General features: G+C 37.2%; 1 protein-coding gene across 1 annotated transcript in view; it reads right to left on the reverse strand.

The window, feature by feature from the left end:
* Positions 1 to 5,337: 5,337 nt before the first annotated feature.
* RNF4 (ring finger protein 4) overlaps positions 5,338 to 16,600 on the reverse strand; it is a 28,178-nt gene continuing 16,915 nt past the window's right edge. The window contains 4 exon segments of the mRNA XM_006134712.4: positions 5,338 to 8,223; positions 8,667 to 8,715; positions 12,770 to 12,935; positions 16,044 to 16,053. Of these exon segments, the coding sequence (XP_006134774.2) occupies positions 8,074 to 8,223; positions 8,667 to 8,715; positions 12,770 to 12,935; positions 16,044 to 16,053 (375 nt within the window). The 3' untranslated portion in view covers positions 5,338 to 8,073.

A 16,600-nucleotide genomic window follows, 5' to 3' on the forward strand; every position in this document is an offset into this window, starting at 1 on the left:
GTACAGTCCATCAGAGATTCCACTGGCCTCAGATTGCCATTCCCAGCAACTGGGAATTGTGAACACCTGTGCCTGCAGACACAAAGGTAAAGATAGTGGACATGGCCCACCAGGGGCTAGCCCGGGTGAACCGCCACCATTTTATTGCCCACCCCATCCTACTGGCTGCCTGTTTTTCTGCCTCTGAACTCTGCCTGCGGGTACCACCTGCTGGCCACTGCTTGCTGCAATCACCTGCGTGCCACAAACAGGAGGCTGCTGCAGCTGTGCTGAGATGACTGACTAGCAAGGGCAGCGCTGGGGCGAAAATACCATTCAATAAAATCAGGACAGCTGCAAGAGGGCTTAAATACAGGATAGTCCCAGTGAAAATGGGACAGATAGTCACCATAGCTGTATGAAGATGCTGTGTTTGTTCATTTGTCACAGATCGTGCCAAAGAGAACAACATTCAGTTGAGAGTACCATCATGTGTACCTAAATAATGGTATTAGTGTAATTTCAGCAACATGTTATGAAATAACCAAACTATATGCTTTTTCTTATTCGTTGGTTTCAGTATTGAGCTCACAACAGAAACTGGTTTGAAATACATCTACACCCATTCTCTTACAAGTGCTTTTGCTGAGGCTGCCAGTTTTTATGGTAATAGAGATGTAGCTATGTTAGTCTAGTCTAGCTGAAACAAAAAACAGGACGATGTAGCACTTTAAAGACTAACAAGATGGTTTATTAGGTGATGAGCTTTCGTGGGCCAGACCCACTTCCTCAGATCAAATTGTGGAAGAAAATAGACATGACCATATATACCAAAGGGATACAACAACAACAAAAAGTGAACATACAGAAATTGATCTTAATGGATTGTTCGCTTTCAGTGTTCACTTTGTTTGATTGTATCCCTTTGGTATATATGGTCATGCCTATTTTCTTCCACTATTTGATCTGAGGAAGTGGGTCTGGCCCACAAAAGCTCATCACCTAATAAACCATCTTGTTAATCTCTTGTTTTTTGTTTTAGTTTTTATGGTGAATTTCATGATGCGGACATCCTTCCACTGGGAACTAGATTTGGACTCCAGTCCGTACCTCCCACTCAAACCCTTGATCTATTAAATTATCTTAGACTGATATTTGAATTCACTGCTGTTGCTGTTGGAAATAAAGTCTGCACATTTGCAGAAAGCTTTTGTCACTGTACCACTCTCTGAATATGGCAAATAATTATTTTCTCCTGTTAAACTCTATTGTATACTTCACTTGTGCCTTCATTGTAGAAACAATTATATGTAAGTATAAGCAATTAGTTGGCATGCAGTTAAAAATATAGCTGTTGTTGTTAGAGACAATGCCTTTGAGAGTTCTGGGATAGGGAAAGGAATGGGAGACAAATCTGCAGACTCCCTGTAGGTTTGTAAGATCAGAGCACTTACCAAATTTCTTCTGGTACACAAGCCTAACTTGCCTCCAGGTCAAAATGAGTTTTACATTTATACTGGTGGAAGGATGTATCTCACTGACAATGGCTATCATATTTAGGCTTAGAATTTATTCAGTAAATTTCACCGTATACTCAAAACTCAACAAAAAATATTTCCTAGCAATTAAAATAAAACAAGAAAAATGCTGATTAAGAACTTATCAGCATCCCACATTCATATGTGTAAAGCATGGTGTAATACCTGCATTTGAAGAGATGGAAAAGGATATTTACTATGTATATTTTGACACATATTGACAGCTTGTGTTTCTGATTTATAGATATTTAACTGTTTTAATCTCATGCCTGCTGTCATTAATTTTTTTCTGATACCCCGTCCCAATTTCCTGCAACTGTGAAAACTTAAATTGATAAAAGCAAAAAAAACCAACCTCTCAAAACAAATAATTCCAGGCAATCATGAAAATAAGAATGAAAAAGATAAACAAGAATGAAAAAAAGTCTTAAAAATAAACATTTGATTTTATCCACCAAAATTTGAATAAAAAATTATTTCTGAAAAAATCGTATGCTACATTGATTAATTTTACCTCGCAGAGCAATCTCTCTCTCTATTGCTCTTATGGCTTTGCTGTGAATTCTTCATGCTAGGAAATCAGGTGGTAAGCAGTTTGCAGGTGCTAGAGAAATAGTGATAAATTAATTCCAAGATGTCAGCACATCTGGAGACAAATTATACAAATTAAAAAGTGGATGTTTTACTACTTTAGGTGAAACAGAGTTTGGCAAGATGAATAAGGCAGTAGGTTATTTTTAAAAATCTGTTTAGTATTGGGATACTGTTTGAGAAGAGGTGAGCCTGTTAGGATGAGACAACATAAACTGGGTTAAAAATAACGCACAGCAGTGAACACTTCTAAGTGTAAATGAACATAAAAGTGGGACAATATTCCATTTTCATTTGTAATAATGGCTAACAATGTACTGTTACTAACTGGCTCTTTGAAGAGGAGCCACTGCCCTCTGCTGGATGGAAATAAAGCTGGCCATTGTGTGCCAAATGAATAGCTTGAGTGAGAGGCATGAATTTTAGGAGCAGGGGGATGAAAGTTCTTATTCCCTATTGAAGAAATAGATCCTACACTCCCACAGTCTATGTTGTAGATCAGAATGTTCCAAAGAGAATGCCACATCTGGGGACAAACCCCAAGTCCCTTCTGCCAGAGACTCCGCCCCTTCTGGAGCCAGGTCCCAATACCAGTAAGACTTTCACCCCTGCAAAGAGCAGACAATGCCCTTGTGTTGAACCTGCTTCAATCTTGCTGACTGGGACTCCCCTTTGGGAAAGCACAGGAGGTTCATCAGTGGTAAAAGCATCTGCCTATGTAGGCTGCCTCATCTCTGCTCTAGAATCACATGGCAGAACAAGCTCCACTGTAACAATTGAAAGTAACTTAGGATCCTCAGGAATAGCCCTGCTTCTGAGCAGTTTCTCCCTCAAACAAGGCTTCTGTCCACCAGAGCAAGAAGACCATGACTACCACTCTGGAGAATAGTCTCTCACAGAGACTTGGGTTACTCACCAAGCCTCAAGCCATTATGAGCATCACCTTTGGCTCCACTTACCCAGTAGTGCATCATGTTCTGGTGGAAGGTAAAAGTGGTATTGGGATACTTGACTTGGCTCTTTGTTGTAGCAGCCACATTTAGCAGTCACAGACAAACACTGTAGCTGTACCTTGTCAGGTAGCCTAAGGCTACCCCAGCATAATACAGACCCATTCCCTCCCTGGTACTTCCCAAATGAGTACTTAATTCCAATAGACACTTTTTGCTTCCCTACATGTGCTCTTCTCTACAAGCTAGCATGCACAAGGTCTCACTAATGAGCACATATGTTAGCCTGATTGTACAACTGTGTTAGGGGGTTTTATACTGCCACACACCACTGTATGAAAAGTCTAAGAGTCACTTAGGGTAGAAAGGCCTTTTCCAAGAGGGATATTTTGTCCATATTCCTGAAGGAGTTCTCTTTGAGCTGTCATGTCTTACAAAAGAGTCACAGAGCAAAATTCAACCCTGATGTTACTCAGGCATGCTTTGAAAATTAGGGGCAAAAAAGACAAATTGTTACCAGAAGTTACCTGGGCTCTAGTAGAGCATAGGACTGATATGCTCATGTCCTAAACCATGCAGAACAGGCAGCAACTCCTACACTACCTGGAATTTGTAAATGGTCTTTAAGTTCCTCTATTTTATACTTTAAATGGAAAATTGATTTGGAGTGTACCACTAAAATAACCTAGTTAAGGGAAGTAGGTCTGAATGAGCACTACTACTTTTACTCCACACTGTCCAATAATTTCAAGTTACAGCTGAGTTCTTAACCCCTAAGTACTCTAGTTTCTGAGCTCCTTGCAAAGTCACAGCCACTGCTGCCACCTCCCTTCCTTCCTAGGGAAAGCCAAGATTAAAACTGTTGAATAGATGAGTAAGGCAAATTGTGCTGTGTTTATAGGTAGGAGGATAACATTCTTACCTGAGTCTATGGATAGCAAAGAGTTCGGTTTTGCATTTAATCTTGGAGACTGAGGTTAATAGTCCTTGTTTCATCTGAGAGGAGGTTCTGTAGACGTGGTTGGGCTTTCAATCTCTCAGTCACGACTATCCATCTATTGGTTAACCGTTTCACTACACTAGTGCATGAGAGATATTGAGAGAAGTAGTCATGTATAGAAAGGATCCTATTATATTAAGCATGTTAGTGGTCAAGAAACCTTGAACTGGACTGTGCTCATTATACAGCCAGCTTAGAGTAATAAGACAGGCCTGTGGTGGAAAGTAGCCATATCAAGATGTTCTGAATTAGCTGGATCTATGTTAAGGAAACAAAATTTCATTCCATGATATAACTGCTGTAGTTAAACCCTGATGTTAAAAAAGATAGGCAAAGCACTATCTGTGTTGCCTCCTAAGTGACACCTAGAGCAGAATGTTAACCCAATATGGCTGGCATTTCCAATCCAGACCATCATAAGCTCTCCCAGGTTCCCTGTATTATTGGGGCTTAAGAAAGCAGACAGCCACTCAGAAGATGGGCAATGATAGTCAAATTAATTTGAAGAATAAAAACATCAAAATAACCTCTTGTGTAAAATGTATGACTATGGGAAAATTCTCTCATTGCTCATTCTAGAAGAGAGAGTTTGGTTGAAGGAGTAGGGAGGAATGGAAAGAATGCAACTAGAAAAACACAGAAAAGCATCAGTCTATTGGAAATAAGGATCAACAGGAAACACACACTCATAGTAAGTTTAATTAACAGTGACTACCTAATGCAGTACATATACACCATCCTGATGCAGATGCTCTATCAATGGCTAGAGTATGTATACAGGCTTAACTGGCACTGGAAAGTTGCAAAATTGGAGAAAATAGTTTTAACAAGATTTCAGTTTGAAGTGACCAGAAGTAAAAAAAATTGAGGAAGACAGGTGGGTATTTTGCCCTTTAATTCTGTAGATTTGGCAAAGTGGTGTGCTTTAATAGTTAAAAACTCAATCCTCTGATGCCGGACTCCTGTCCTTTTCTTTCTTATCCTCTCATTCCCTTCATCTTGACAGTTCAGATTTAAAAGTTTACATTGGAAGGTATATACTTAACTATGTATTGATTGAACCGGTACAAGAGTACTGAATTATTTAGTTACCCTTTACAGGCTTTCAAGCATTACATTATTTTGGAAAACTTGGGTGTACCTTATCTTAGTCTACCTAGTATGGATAAGTTTACCAAAAAAGCGGAACCATAGGGATTTAGGAAAATACAATCAATTCAGTCCCCTCCCCCCAAATAAAATTATTTGTAATATCAGAGGACTAAAATAAAAGCACTTCTGATTGGTCAAATTAATAGTTTTATTTTCATCTGTTAAAAGAATTATTTGTCTACAAGTAGAGTTCAAAGTAGATTGACATACAAACATGAACAATTAAATACAGAAAGTTTTCAACTATATACAATGACAAGTGGAAAAACACACATTTACATAATCAAAACAACTTTATATTATCTATCAGTTCTTGCAAATGTCATGAGCTATACTGAGCCACTGCCTTTTCTGGAAATTAAGAATATATCTATCTCAAGTTTTTTAAAATTATCATCTAACTTTAACATTTATCATTTTGATATTAAAGTTTAAAATTTGTTTTCAAATGAACAAAATCTGGCACTTAATGGGGGGGTCACAAAAGCTAAAAACTTTTGTTGAATATTCTAATTTGTGGTATCTAAAGTCCAAGAGAGTTACATGGAGGAAACTGTGCAAAACACAATTCAATCTAAGGCTAGTACTTAAAGATCTAGGGACAGGCTACTTAATCCCTTACATGTATACGCTCTTATTGCGTTCCCTGTGCACAAAAGCTTAAATATATTTGCTTAGGTATGAGATCCATTTACCTTAATTCTTTTTATTTCGAAACTATTGGGAGGAATAGTCAAGTGTGGTCCTAAATTACTAGTCATGGTGGGTTGCCTTTTCTGCATGTGACAGATGCTGCCAAACAATTTTAAGAGACTAAAGCTCTTGCTCAGTTTATCTTGAAGAAAAGCAAAGAAAAAAATCTTAGATTTTTCTATAAGCAAAAAGATACGCACTGTCCTGAAAATGTTTTAAGTCTTCATTTAGCACTAGGTTGAAATAATCCAATGCAGGTGAGAGAATTACTGGTGATTATGTCCCTTTAAATATGTAATGAGTACTGACAGGATGCATCAGTTGCAGTATAGCAGGCTTTTCCTTGTAAAAGCACAAACCGTGATTATGTAAGGGACTAGAGTAGCACAAGTATTAAATTTCTCCAGGATCAGTCAACATACTGAGAGACCATATTCTGCATACTGAAGTTTATAAGACATTGCACAATCTTAAATGCCCCCCACCCCCGCAAAGTTTAAAATGTCTAATTAGAGCAGCTACTTTAAGATAAGCCTTTCTCCATAGTACTTATAAGCTGTTTTAGTTACATACACCCTGAAATTTGTTTTGGGAAATCTTGGGGGGGGGGGGGGGGGGGGAGGGATAAAGACACAAACCTGAAAAAATATCCTGTGCCTTCAAAGTAGCTGGCAGTTTATTTTTGTTCATGTTTCACTGACTAACCACCAGTTTTAAAGATGCTTTTATAGATACTGTTAGACTATTGTATTCTGGAACAAACATTGGCCCAAGTGTCAGGTACCTATAGATCATAGAAAATTGATGTTAAGTTCTTGCCCACATATTACAGTTAAATGTATCAATTCACCCAAGCACCGTATCCTCCTTGTCATTTTGTGCTGACAAAAATTCCACAGTATTCAGAAGTCAGTCCTGAAAATAAATAGTAAATGGGTTAATGGCGCAAAGTCAGATGCAGCCTTTGGACCAAACATGCACCTGACCAAACATTTACATATTTTAAGAGAGCTATACAAGCTTTATTGCACATTTAAATCCTCAGGACAATGAGTGACCAATTAGACTGAACTTTTTCAGAATTCCTACCCCAACATCATTAATACCTAGCCAGTGACTGAAGCTTGAATTACATATACTTGAGATTAATTATACCACTGAACAGTTAGCACTGTATGTGTCTAAAACCTGTCAGACTTGTCAGTACAGAAGCAGATTACACAGCACAGTGAATGTACTGAACTTCAAATCTTGCAGTAGGTATGCTTTACAGAAGTCGAAGATCTATCTAGTCTAGTATTCAGGCTATGGCCATAAAAAAAACAACACACATTTATGTACTGCTCAGTTATGATTGTAGAGAGACACTGAACAGAATTAAAGATCACCTAACCACAAATTAGGAAATACTTCAATATTGTGATTCAAATCAAGTGATTCTTGGGCAGTTAAGATACCCAGAAATAAAATACTTTCACATTGATATTACGGAAGTTGCAATTTGGCTATGTACTATAGACCTCAAAGAGCCCACAAATATAGGTTTGCATATCAAGACTTCCAGTTAAATAAAGAAGATTGCTGGCTACCAGTGTATTAGCTCAATGCAGTACCCTGGTATACAATTTAATATTACATTAAGTGTTCACATCTCATAGGACTCATTCAATTTGAATAAACTGCATTGGAGGTAAGACCACATGCAATAGCAACAGTAATTTGCTGCCTGCCACCTGCATCACATTAAGATTCAAATGAAAACATTTATTCATATTGTAATTTAACTTATTTGTTTGAGGGAAGGGAAAAGGTACAGAGGAGTAATTAAAAGTAAGAAATATTAAAGAAAATCCAGAACTCATGTTCAAGCACTTCAAAAGAAGTAGAGAGAAACAGATCAGAAGGTGCTTCATTGGTGATACATACTGACTTGTGTTTGCAGACTTTCAAGAACTTTTAACACAAACAAGTGACAAATCAAGAATGTACTTTGGACAATAGGACTGGACCATAAAAAAGCTGTTTATGTGCAAGTTAATCCTCCAAAAATCCATTTTACTACAGTTGGGTAGGCATACAACCTGTTGCTCCTTTAGTCTTCAAGGCATCACAAATGCATTACATTTTCACCAAGATCCAGTCAAGGCTGTCCTGAGAAGACTTCAAGTGCTTATATATAAATTGGATGGTACTGTTTGTGACTGAGTTTTTTCCTACAAGTTGGGCAAGAGTTAGCATTTCTAAGGGAATCACGGAGGCACTGACTACAGAAGACATGGCCACATTTGGTTGACACAATAAGTCGCCCACTTTGTACAATCTGAAAGAGAAGAAACTAAAGCTGAAGTCTATGGGGGAGGAACTTTACACAAGAGCAATACTGATTGCATAACACAAGTAGTTAACAGCAAATCTTTGCAATCCATAATATTCAGCATCTGACTTAACATGGATACTTGCATCGTCATGAGCAGACTCTCAAGAGCAAGATACCCTTAACAAATGTAACTCCAGATACGATGTTTTATGACATGGCTCAACATATCAGATTTCAATTACTATTTAAATACTTGCACAATCCCACAAAAGCTCCTGGAGAAGATGCTATTACCCTTATGCAGAGACTTAAAACAAACATTTTCTCTAATGTATACAATGGTTTGGTTTAAATACAACTTGCTAACAAATGTAGTCATTCTGTACCTCACATTTAATTTTTCTTTAATGCACAAAAAATGCTATAGACAAGGTGTAGTTTCTTACCTCTGAATATCCATCCATGCAAATTGGACAACTAACGGTACCTGAAGGCCTAAAAACCCCAAAACAATGTGTTAGTTTCATCAAGCACTTTAAACTTCAGACAACTGTATCTTGTTATTTTTTGTCTGATGACATCTACACAGCAGGGCTAAAGCCAAAATGAACTATGCAACTTGACCTATGTCAAATGTGTAGCTTAAGTCAAAATAGCTTATTTCGGCTTTTGGTGCTGTCTACACAGCAGGAAGCCCAAGCTGGAGCATTCTTCCTCTGACTTCCCTTACTCCTTGTAAAATGAGAGTTACAGGAGTTGGAATAAGAAGTCCTCCAGCTTGACATTATTTCAACATTATGTTGAAATAACTGCTTGCTGTGTAGATGTCCACTATGTTATTTCAGAATAATGTGAGTTATTCCGGAATAATGCTGCTGTATAGACATAGCCTTAGTGTCTACATAGCCTTGTCTCAGGCAAGAACCTCTTTTCCTCACATTCAAGAAACTAGGCTTTAGGCCAAATCCTATTATACTGAAGCAAAGGCTCACAAGGGCTCTGTTCATGTGAGGCTCTCAATCTGTTACATTAATGAGATTAGGGTTCTTGTTTTCATTCATTCATCCTTTCATGTTTACTATTTCTTTCCCTTCATCCCCAATGTAACTATCTTAACAACAAGGAAGTAACTTTTGAAAACAGTGTCAGCTTGCAGTTCTGTACAGAATACAAAATACACAGAAGGGCAACAGTCTTCAGAAGCTTTCTTGGAACAGATTTCACAATTTTAAGAACTAGCTGTTCCTTGCAGAAAAAAATTGCAATAGGCGAATTGAATTGTTCCAAGTTTTCATTTTAGAACATCATGTAAATGTTTCAGTTCCAAGTCCCTCTATAGGCTGAAGCTCACCACATCATTTTATATATCAAGCAATACAAATCACAAATTAATTAAATAAGAGAACTTTAAAACAAACAAAACAAAGAGAAGGGGGAAGGAGGGTTCTTAGGAACTTACTATGAATTGAGATACTATGCAGAGCACAAGGGAAGCCTGCTTGAAAATTTTATTTATTATTTATTTTGAACTCTGAGTTTCCCTTCAATCTTCTCCTGATATTTTCACCAGTGGCTGGAATGCTGAAGTTATTCAGGTTAGACTTAATTATGACTAGTGACAGCATGTCAGAATAGAATACATATTGGTGTGTTCCACCATTCAAGGTATACAAGAATAGATATAGAAAAATGGATTTTAAACTTACACTAAACACTAGCGTATATCTTAAAAATAAACCCATTCAAAATTCAATTTGAAATTATGATAACCTACATTAAAGTCTAAACTTATTAGAACCATTTACATTAAATGCAAAAATTAATATTAAGCAGTACACATTTCCTGCCAAGTTTTAAAGAAAATTAGCCACTGAATAGGTTGCAGACACTTGCAAAACATCTTCAATATACATTTGTTAATGTGGCAAGCCAGTTTTTGGCAGCACCTTTTACCTCTTCTGCAAGTATAGAGAAATTATTTTAATTATTTTGGTTTATTTAACTAGTTCACATGAGTGACTAGTTCATTCAAAGTTAAGACACTTGAAGTGGGAACAGCAGGAAAGTTTGTTTTCTTCTTCCAATCATCAAATAAAAACTGAAGCGTGAGAGGAGTCAACTATTTCTAAAGTCTTCTATGACATGGTGACCCGAAATAATCAGTTCACTTCATCAGAGACATACCTTCCCTTTGTTTATTAAATCAGTTAATTTAAAATGCAAAATGTATTCTGAATTGAGTTTGAATTTCCTTTCGGAGATGGATACAAATGACAAGTAAAAATAATCTAGTATATAAAATATTCACCATTTTCTAAGAATAATAAAATTAAAAAGAGAGACTCCGTATAAAGACCGAGTTAAGCTACAATGGCTTAAATACATATGTACATTATATTTCATCCAGGAAAGGAAAAAGCAGCAAATTTAGTGACAAGGCCACATTTAGTTTCAAATAATATTTTAATGGTTAAAAAACAACAGTAAGTACAAGTACAAAACACAATTATAATAGATTTAAAATCAAGTCTGACTGCTTGCTGATATGAATAATAAAAATCAGTGATTTACATTAACCCATATTGACCACACTCCAAGGCAATCTACATCATTAGTGCCCAGCTTCATAGAAAACTGATAGCTCCAAGGACAGCAGACCACAGAAGCATTTAATGTGTGCTCCCATGTCCCTTATATTAGTTTTATACAAGGATCTGATTTTGCCACAGAAGTGCCTCAGGTTTTAAAAGTCCTACAGTTTTTCTTGGAGCTTGAGTGAATTGCCCAGGCAGAGGCAGTACCTACTCTGCCTTCCAGCAAATTCCAGTAAAGAGGATATGGCAGGGATGTGGTAATGGAGTTCCCAGAGTGCAAGCAATATGCTTCCATTTTTTTTAGTTATTCTCATTTCAATTAATCTTACTTTATATATGTAACTCCTCAACCACCAACATGCATGTGGCTAAATGCTACCCGAGAGGTGGGTCAAACAGTGGGTTTGTACATTAGCATCTAAACTGTCAGACTCAAGACAAAAGTTAGGTCAAACTAAGTTTCATCATTTTTTTTTTCTATTAAGCAACGGCCAAGTTATTATACCAAATAAGGTCAACTCATGTAGCTGTCTGGTGACCACCAGATTCCAGTGGCTAAGGAGCCAGATTTTTAGGTCAGAAGTGGTATTGGGGCATTTTTGTAAGTTTACACAATGGTTACTTGCAGCCAGTGCAATTTACCTCTTTGAGTGAGCACTGAATTCACATCAAACAAATCTACATGCTGATCCTCAGAAAGTTTGAATCACTTGATTGGCAATTTTCAAAACAGATCTAATACTATCATTCCTTCAGGATTAATTTGATTGTGTTGCCAAATCAGACTCCTGCCCAATAACTGTACCACTTCAGGAGCTCAGACTTACTCTAATGTTGCCTGACCTATTGCCTTCAAAGGAAGAGTTTTTAGACTTAGATTTTATGCCTCTTTTCAGGTTCTGTACCTATAGCTTCCACCTGCAGACCTCAGTGCCAAAGAAGTATTAAAAGTAGCAATAGCCGATTTATATAGGTGAGGGGAAAGGAAGAAATGTGTAATACAAAACTGGAGACTGCACTGAATGTAGTGGAAGAGCTGAATGCTAGAATAGTCATTCTACATGAAAATGTTGTGCCTGGATTTGGTGAATGAAAATTTACAGAATTTCAAGAGTCCACAAAGACGAGCCATTCTACCTAGCAGATTTAATGAAGGGATTTCTCTGAGAAGAAAGCTGAAAGATTTTCCCCAAATAGTTTTCAAAGTCAGAGCACCAATAATGGATCCCTAGAAACAGAGGTCTCATGGAGATTAGAGATGTTAAAACAGTTAACCAGTTAAACAAGAGTACTTAACCAGTTTACCATTTTGACTCAGCTCCTGTTGCTCCCCCCCCCCAACATAAGACACAGGAGGCAGTTGTTCCACTCAGGACAGGCAAGGCCTACGATGGGAGTAATATGTCCAATTTTAGCTGCCACATGAGACAATGATGAGTGGAATGTTCAGAGGAAAGCTACAAAAATTATAAAAGGTTTATAAGAAAAAAATCTTGGTGGGTGTTTTCACTGGTGAAAACAGTTGCCTCTCACAATGGTCCTTGAACTTTGTAAGAAAGAACAATGCTGTAAAGTTATAATTTGTAGCTTTTGATTAGCATTTCCTCTTGCTTAGCATTTCCTCTTGCTATTCCTCTATATCGTGTCTTCAGGTGACTTAAAAAAAAAGTACCAGTATTATTGTCTCAATATTGTAGAATCATAGAATACTAGAACTGAAAGGGACCTCAAGAGATCATCAAGTCCAGTCCCCTGCCGTCATTTAAACATACTGTTCCATTTTCTCCTTATTTCAATAGCAGTTTTAATATTACTGTTCTCAAAGGAGATGACAGAATACAGGATGCCACCTCACTCATCCTTTTCAGTCTGTCAAGTGGTTTTTTTTGTTTTGTTTTTTAAACATATACATGTTGCATTTTACATGTTTACAGGAAACTGCATAGAGTACATACCTTGAACTTGCAGTTTCATCTTCCAGTGTTTCTAAATCTCCAGACACTTTATTTGTTACATATACATCATTATCTCTTGATTCATCTTCATCATCACTACTTAATATACAGCTATCAGATTGACGTTGGCTTCTTAGTCCTAGATTTCTCCGTTGACGTTGATTCTCTACAATTTAATTTTGTTAAATTAGGTGTATTTCCAGGATTTTATATTATTTCTCCAATGCATTAAATATGCACTGTTGTGTCACTATTTAAATGAGCACATCTGTATTTAGTTTAATTAAAAGCAAGTTTACTTGTAGAACTTAACATTTCCAGCTACCCAAACAAATACAAAATTGTATATTAAAACTGAAATTAGTCTAACTGTCCTTATTCCAACTAGAAGAACAGATATGGGTCTCACACCTTTTTTACATGAGTAGACTTACTTTCACAATGATGGCACTAATATCATGGTTATATAACGTAATTATGCAGCTAAATTTCCTCATACAGACAAGTTCTTCAGTTTTGCATCCTGTCACATCTGAGAAGGAAGCTGCATTGCATAGTTATTGTAGCTGCTTTTGTTTAAAGTGTTATTGGGGAAGAGGCAGGAGCTAACTTGTATAGTAAAGGAAGAGATAAGCAATAAAAAGACCAGAACATGGGCAACAGCATGCAGGAGGCTTTTTAAAAATAGCTTAATTCGAAATGGCTGATAACGTTGTCTCCAGTGTTCATTTAAGCTATTGTCTCCAGTGTTCAGTTGCAACTCTTAGGGATTATCCATATTATACATATGCACCGTAGAGTCCTAGTCAGGAATACAGCTCTATAGTGCATATGTATAATACAGGTAATCCTTAAAAGCTGCAACTAACCCTTCTTTCGCTATGCTAGTTATAAAATTAGCTCTTGCCTCTTCCCCAATAACACTTTAAACAAAGGTAGTTACAATCACTAAACTAAGTATGTGTCTGATTCAGGATGAATTTTTTAGAAAATTCCAGCAACACAGTTGGCTATTTCTGAAAACAGATTAAGAAACACTACCTTAAAGATGTTTTTAAAATGTACATAGTTACACTGAGAAATTCTATTCTCTTTATGCTTTGGAGCAGGAAATTGACATTTGAGTGTCAAGAGGAAGTGTGTGTATTTGGCCACGAGTGTCAGCAATTTGGCTTTTACCATCTCACTGAAAAATATACCCAAGTTTGTCCAATTTATAAACTTCTGAAGAAGCCTGTTTGCACAAACTCAGCAAAAGCTTGTTCGAGTTGGTACCTGAACCCACAGAAGCTTCCATTTAAAAAAGGCCATACTCAATGACCACAGCCATCCCTTGGGGAGCATGGGGCCTGGTGCAACTCCTCCCTCCTTTGTCCCAAACCTCACCCAGCGGCCCAGTCTTTATTACGATCACATGCTTTTTCCACAGGATGTCTGCTCTCCACAGCAGGGTTAAAGTCCAATTAAGCTATGCAACCTGAGCTGCGTCAATTGCATAGCTTACCTCGAAATAGCTTAATTCAGCTTTTGGCACTGTCTACACAGCAGGAAGTTGAAGAAAGAACTCTTCCTTTGACTTTCCTAACTCCTCATAAAATGAGGGTTAGAGGAGTTGGAGTAAGAAGTCCTCCAGCTCGCCATTATTTTGAAACAATGACTGCAGTGTCCACAAGAGATCTTAAATTTAGATTAATTAACTAATCAAACAGTCAATGGGATTTCCATCAACTAGTCAATAAGGATGCCTCCACCTTAGAACTACAGCAAGAGCTCTGCCAGGCTCTTGTACATTTCAAACGCAGAAGCCCCTCAGTTATTCTGAAATAATGCTGCTCTATAGACATAGCCTGAATGAGCAGCTACTCAATATTTGTTTTGACATGCATTATACAAGGTGACCCCCTTCTGTTCTTGCTGTAAATACAAAAATGTTAAGATATTTTCATGACCTTTTCCCATGCCACTCATCACAGTAGCATTTATTTACTTCACAAATGTTAATGAATTTGTCTTTACCACACCCATGAGGTAAGATGTACTATTGGCCCTATTTAACAGGTAAGGAAGCAGGGCAAAGAGACATTAAGGTCAAAAGCATTCATTAATCCTGGGTGCCCAACTTGATACACCAAGGATGATTTTTTCACAGTATTCAGCATTTTATAGCATTGGATACATTCAGAGTAGAGCTTCCACCAATTTCAGTTGCAGCTAAGAACGTTCAGCACATCCAGAAGTCTCATCTCTTACAGATTGGGCACTCAGAAAATGAGTGCACTATTAATAGCCACCTTTGTAAAGTTTGTTTTAAGTAAATTCCACAACATCAGGTAGAGACAGGATAGAATACAATTCTCTAGAGCAGCAGTCAGTGCCATAAAACATGAGATTATCTTCCCTTCAGACCTCTGCCTCACTGACTACGTACCTTTCAATTTCTGAAAGATGTTAAAAAGAAGCAAAGGTCCAACAGACAACACTATAATTCATTGTGTAACCTTGATTCATTCCTGAGCACCATCAGTTAGTGCACTGAATGACAGATTCTGTAGAACATTAATCTGACCAAGTAATTGAAAAATATCATGCTACCTATGAACAAGGGGAATGAAGTAAAATTGCACAGACAATTGTAATTCTGACATTTCCTGACATTAAATCTGAGTATTCTTTTAAGTTGTCTGTGTCTAAAATATATCAAGTCTTGGGAATTAGTGCTGCTCTACAAATACTTTAATAAGAAGCCGTGAAAGTGTCTCATCATATTTATATAAAGCAGGGGATTGTGAAGTCCAACTGTACAAAGCATTTGATATTTTGGCCAAATTTCACTTCATTGCGGACCAACAAATTAGATTTCGTATCTTCCAATTTAGTCTACTTCCTGAAACTATAACTTCTACTATCTGTAGTAAGTGTTGAGTACTGTATCACAGGACAACCACAACACTGGGGTTATTTCAAGAGTTAAGTGCTGATACAGCACATTAAGGAAACCTTCACTGCGATTAAACTATTTAATACAGCATTTGAAGAGTTAATGAGTGTGTTGATTACTAGTAATTAATAGCAATAAATTTGATTTCATTTCAGTGAACTAGTTTAGTTTGACAATATAAGCAATACGTTCCGGAAGACAAACAAGTTAGACAATATTAAAGGGAGTCGGGTGGAAAACATCTCTGTTAGTAATGTGTGCACATACTATACATAGCATAGCCAAATGGTTACAATTCCATTGTCAATTGGAAATATAAGAAATATGACTACTCACCTTCAACAATCTTGTATTAATAAGAGGGAAAGAGAAGAGAAAAAAGAATTAGGTTTTGTTGTGTGCTTTACAAACATATCAGAAAACTTTAGCTACAAATGAATGAGAATGAGCATAGCTATAAGCATTGCCAGGAGGAATGAGGCCTGCTTAGAGCAATAATCATGTATACGGCTGGAAACATATCACCAACTCTGGAAGTCAAACTAGTGCTGTTGGCCACACACCCTCATGCAAGATAAGTCACAGCTGGATTTTACAGTAACAAGGCATGTTACTACAGTAACAGATGCAAGCCATGCAAAGTTGTATATTGCAACTATCAGTCAATATTAGGATAAAAGGCTGACAAACACCTCCTTCAAAAATGGATTTTTTTCCTCAGACAACTTGAGTGGGACTTTCTAAACTATTTCACTGACCTATCTTCTTCTCTACGTCAATAGGAATTTTCCACTTATTTCCACAGGAGCAGAAACAGACCTATGCGGAGTACTTTTGAAAATCCCACCCTTGTATCTTGTTCATCAGATAGCATTTGTTCTGTGCAGTTTGGC

Source organism: Pelodiscus sinensis, chromosome 5 (genome assembly GCF_049634645.1).
Source record: "Pelodiscus sinensis isolate JC-2024 chromosome 5, ASM4963464v1, whole genome shotgun sequence".
NCBI lineage: Eukaryota > Metazoa > Chordata > Testudines > Trionychidae > Pelodiscus > Pelodiscus sinensis.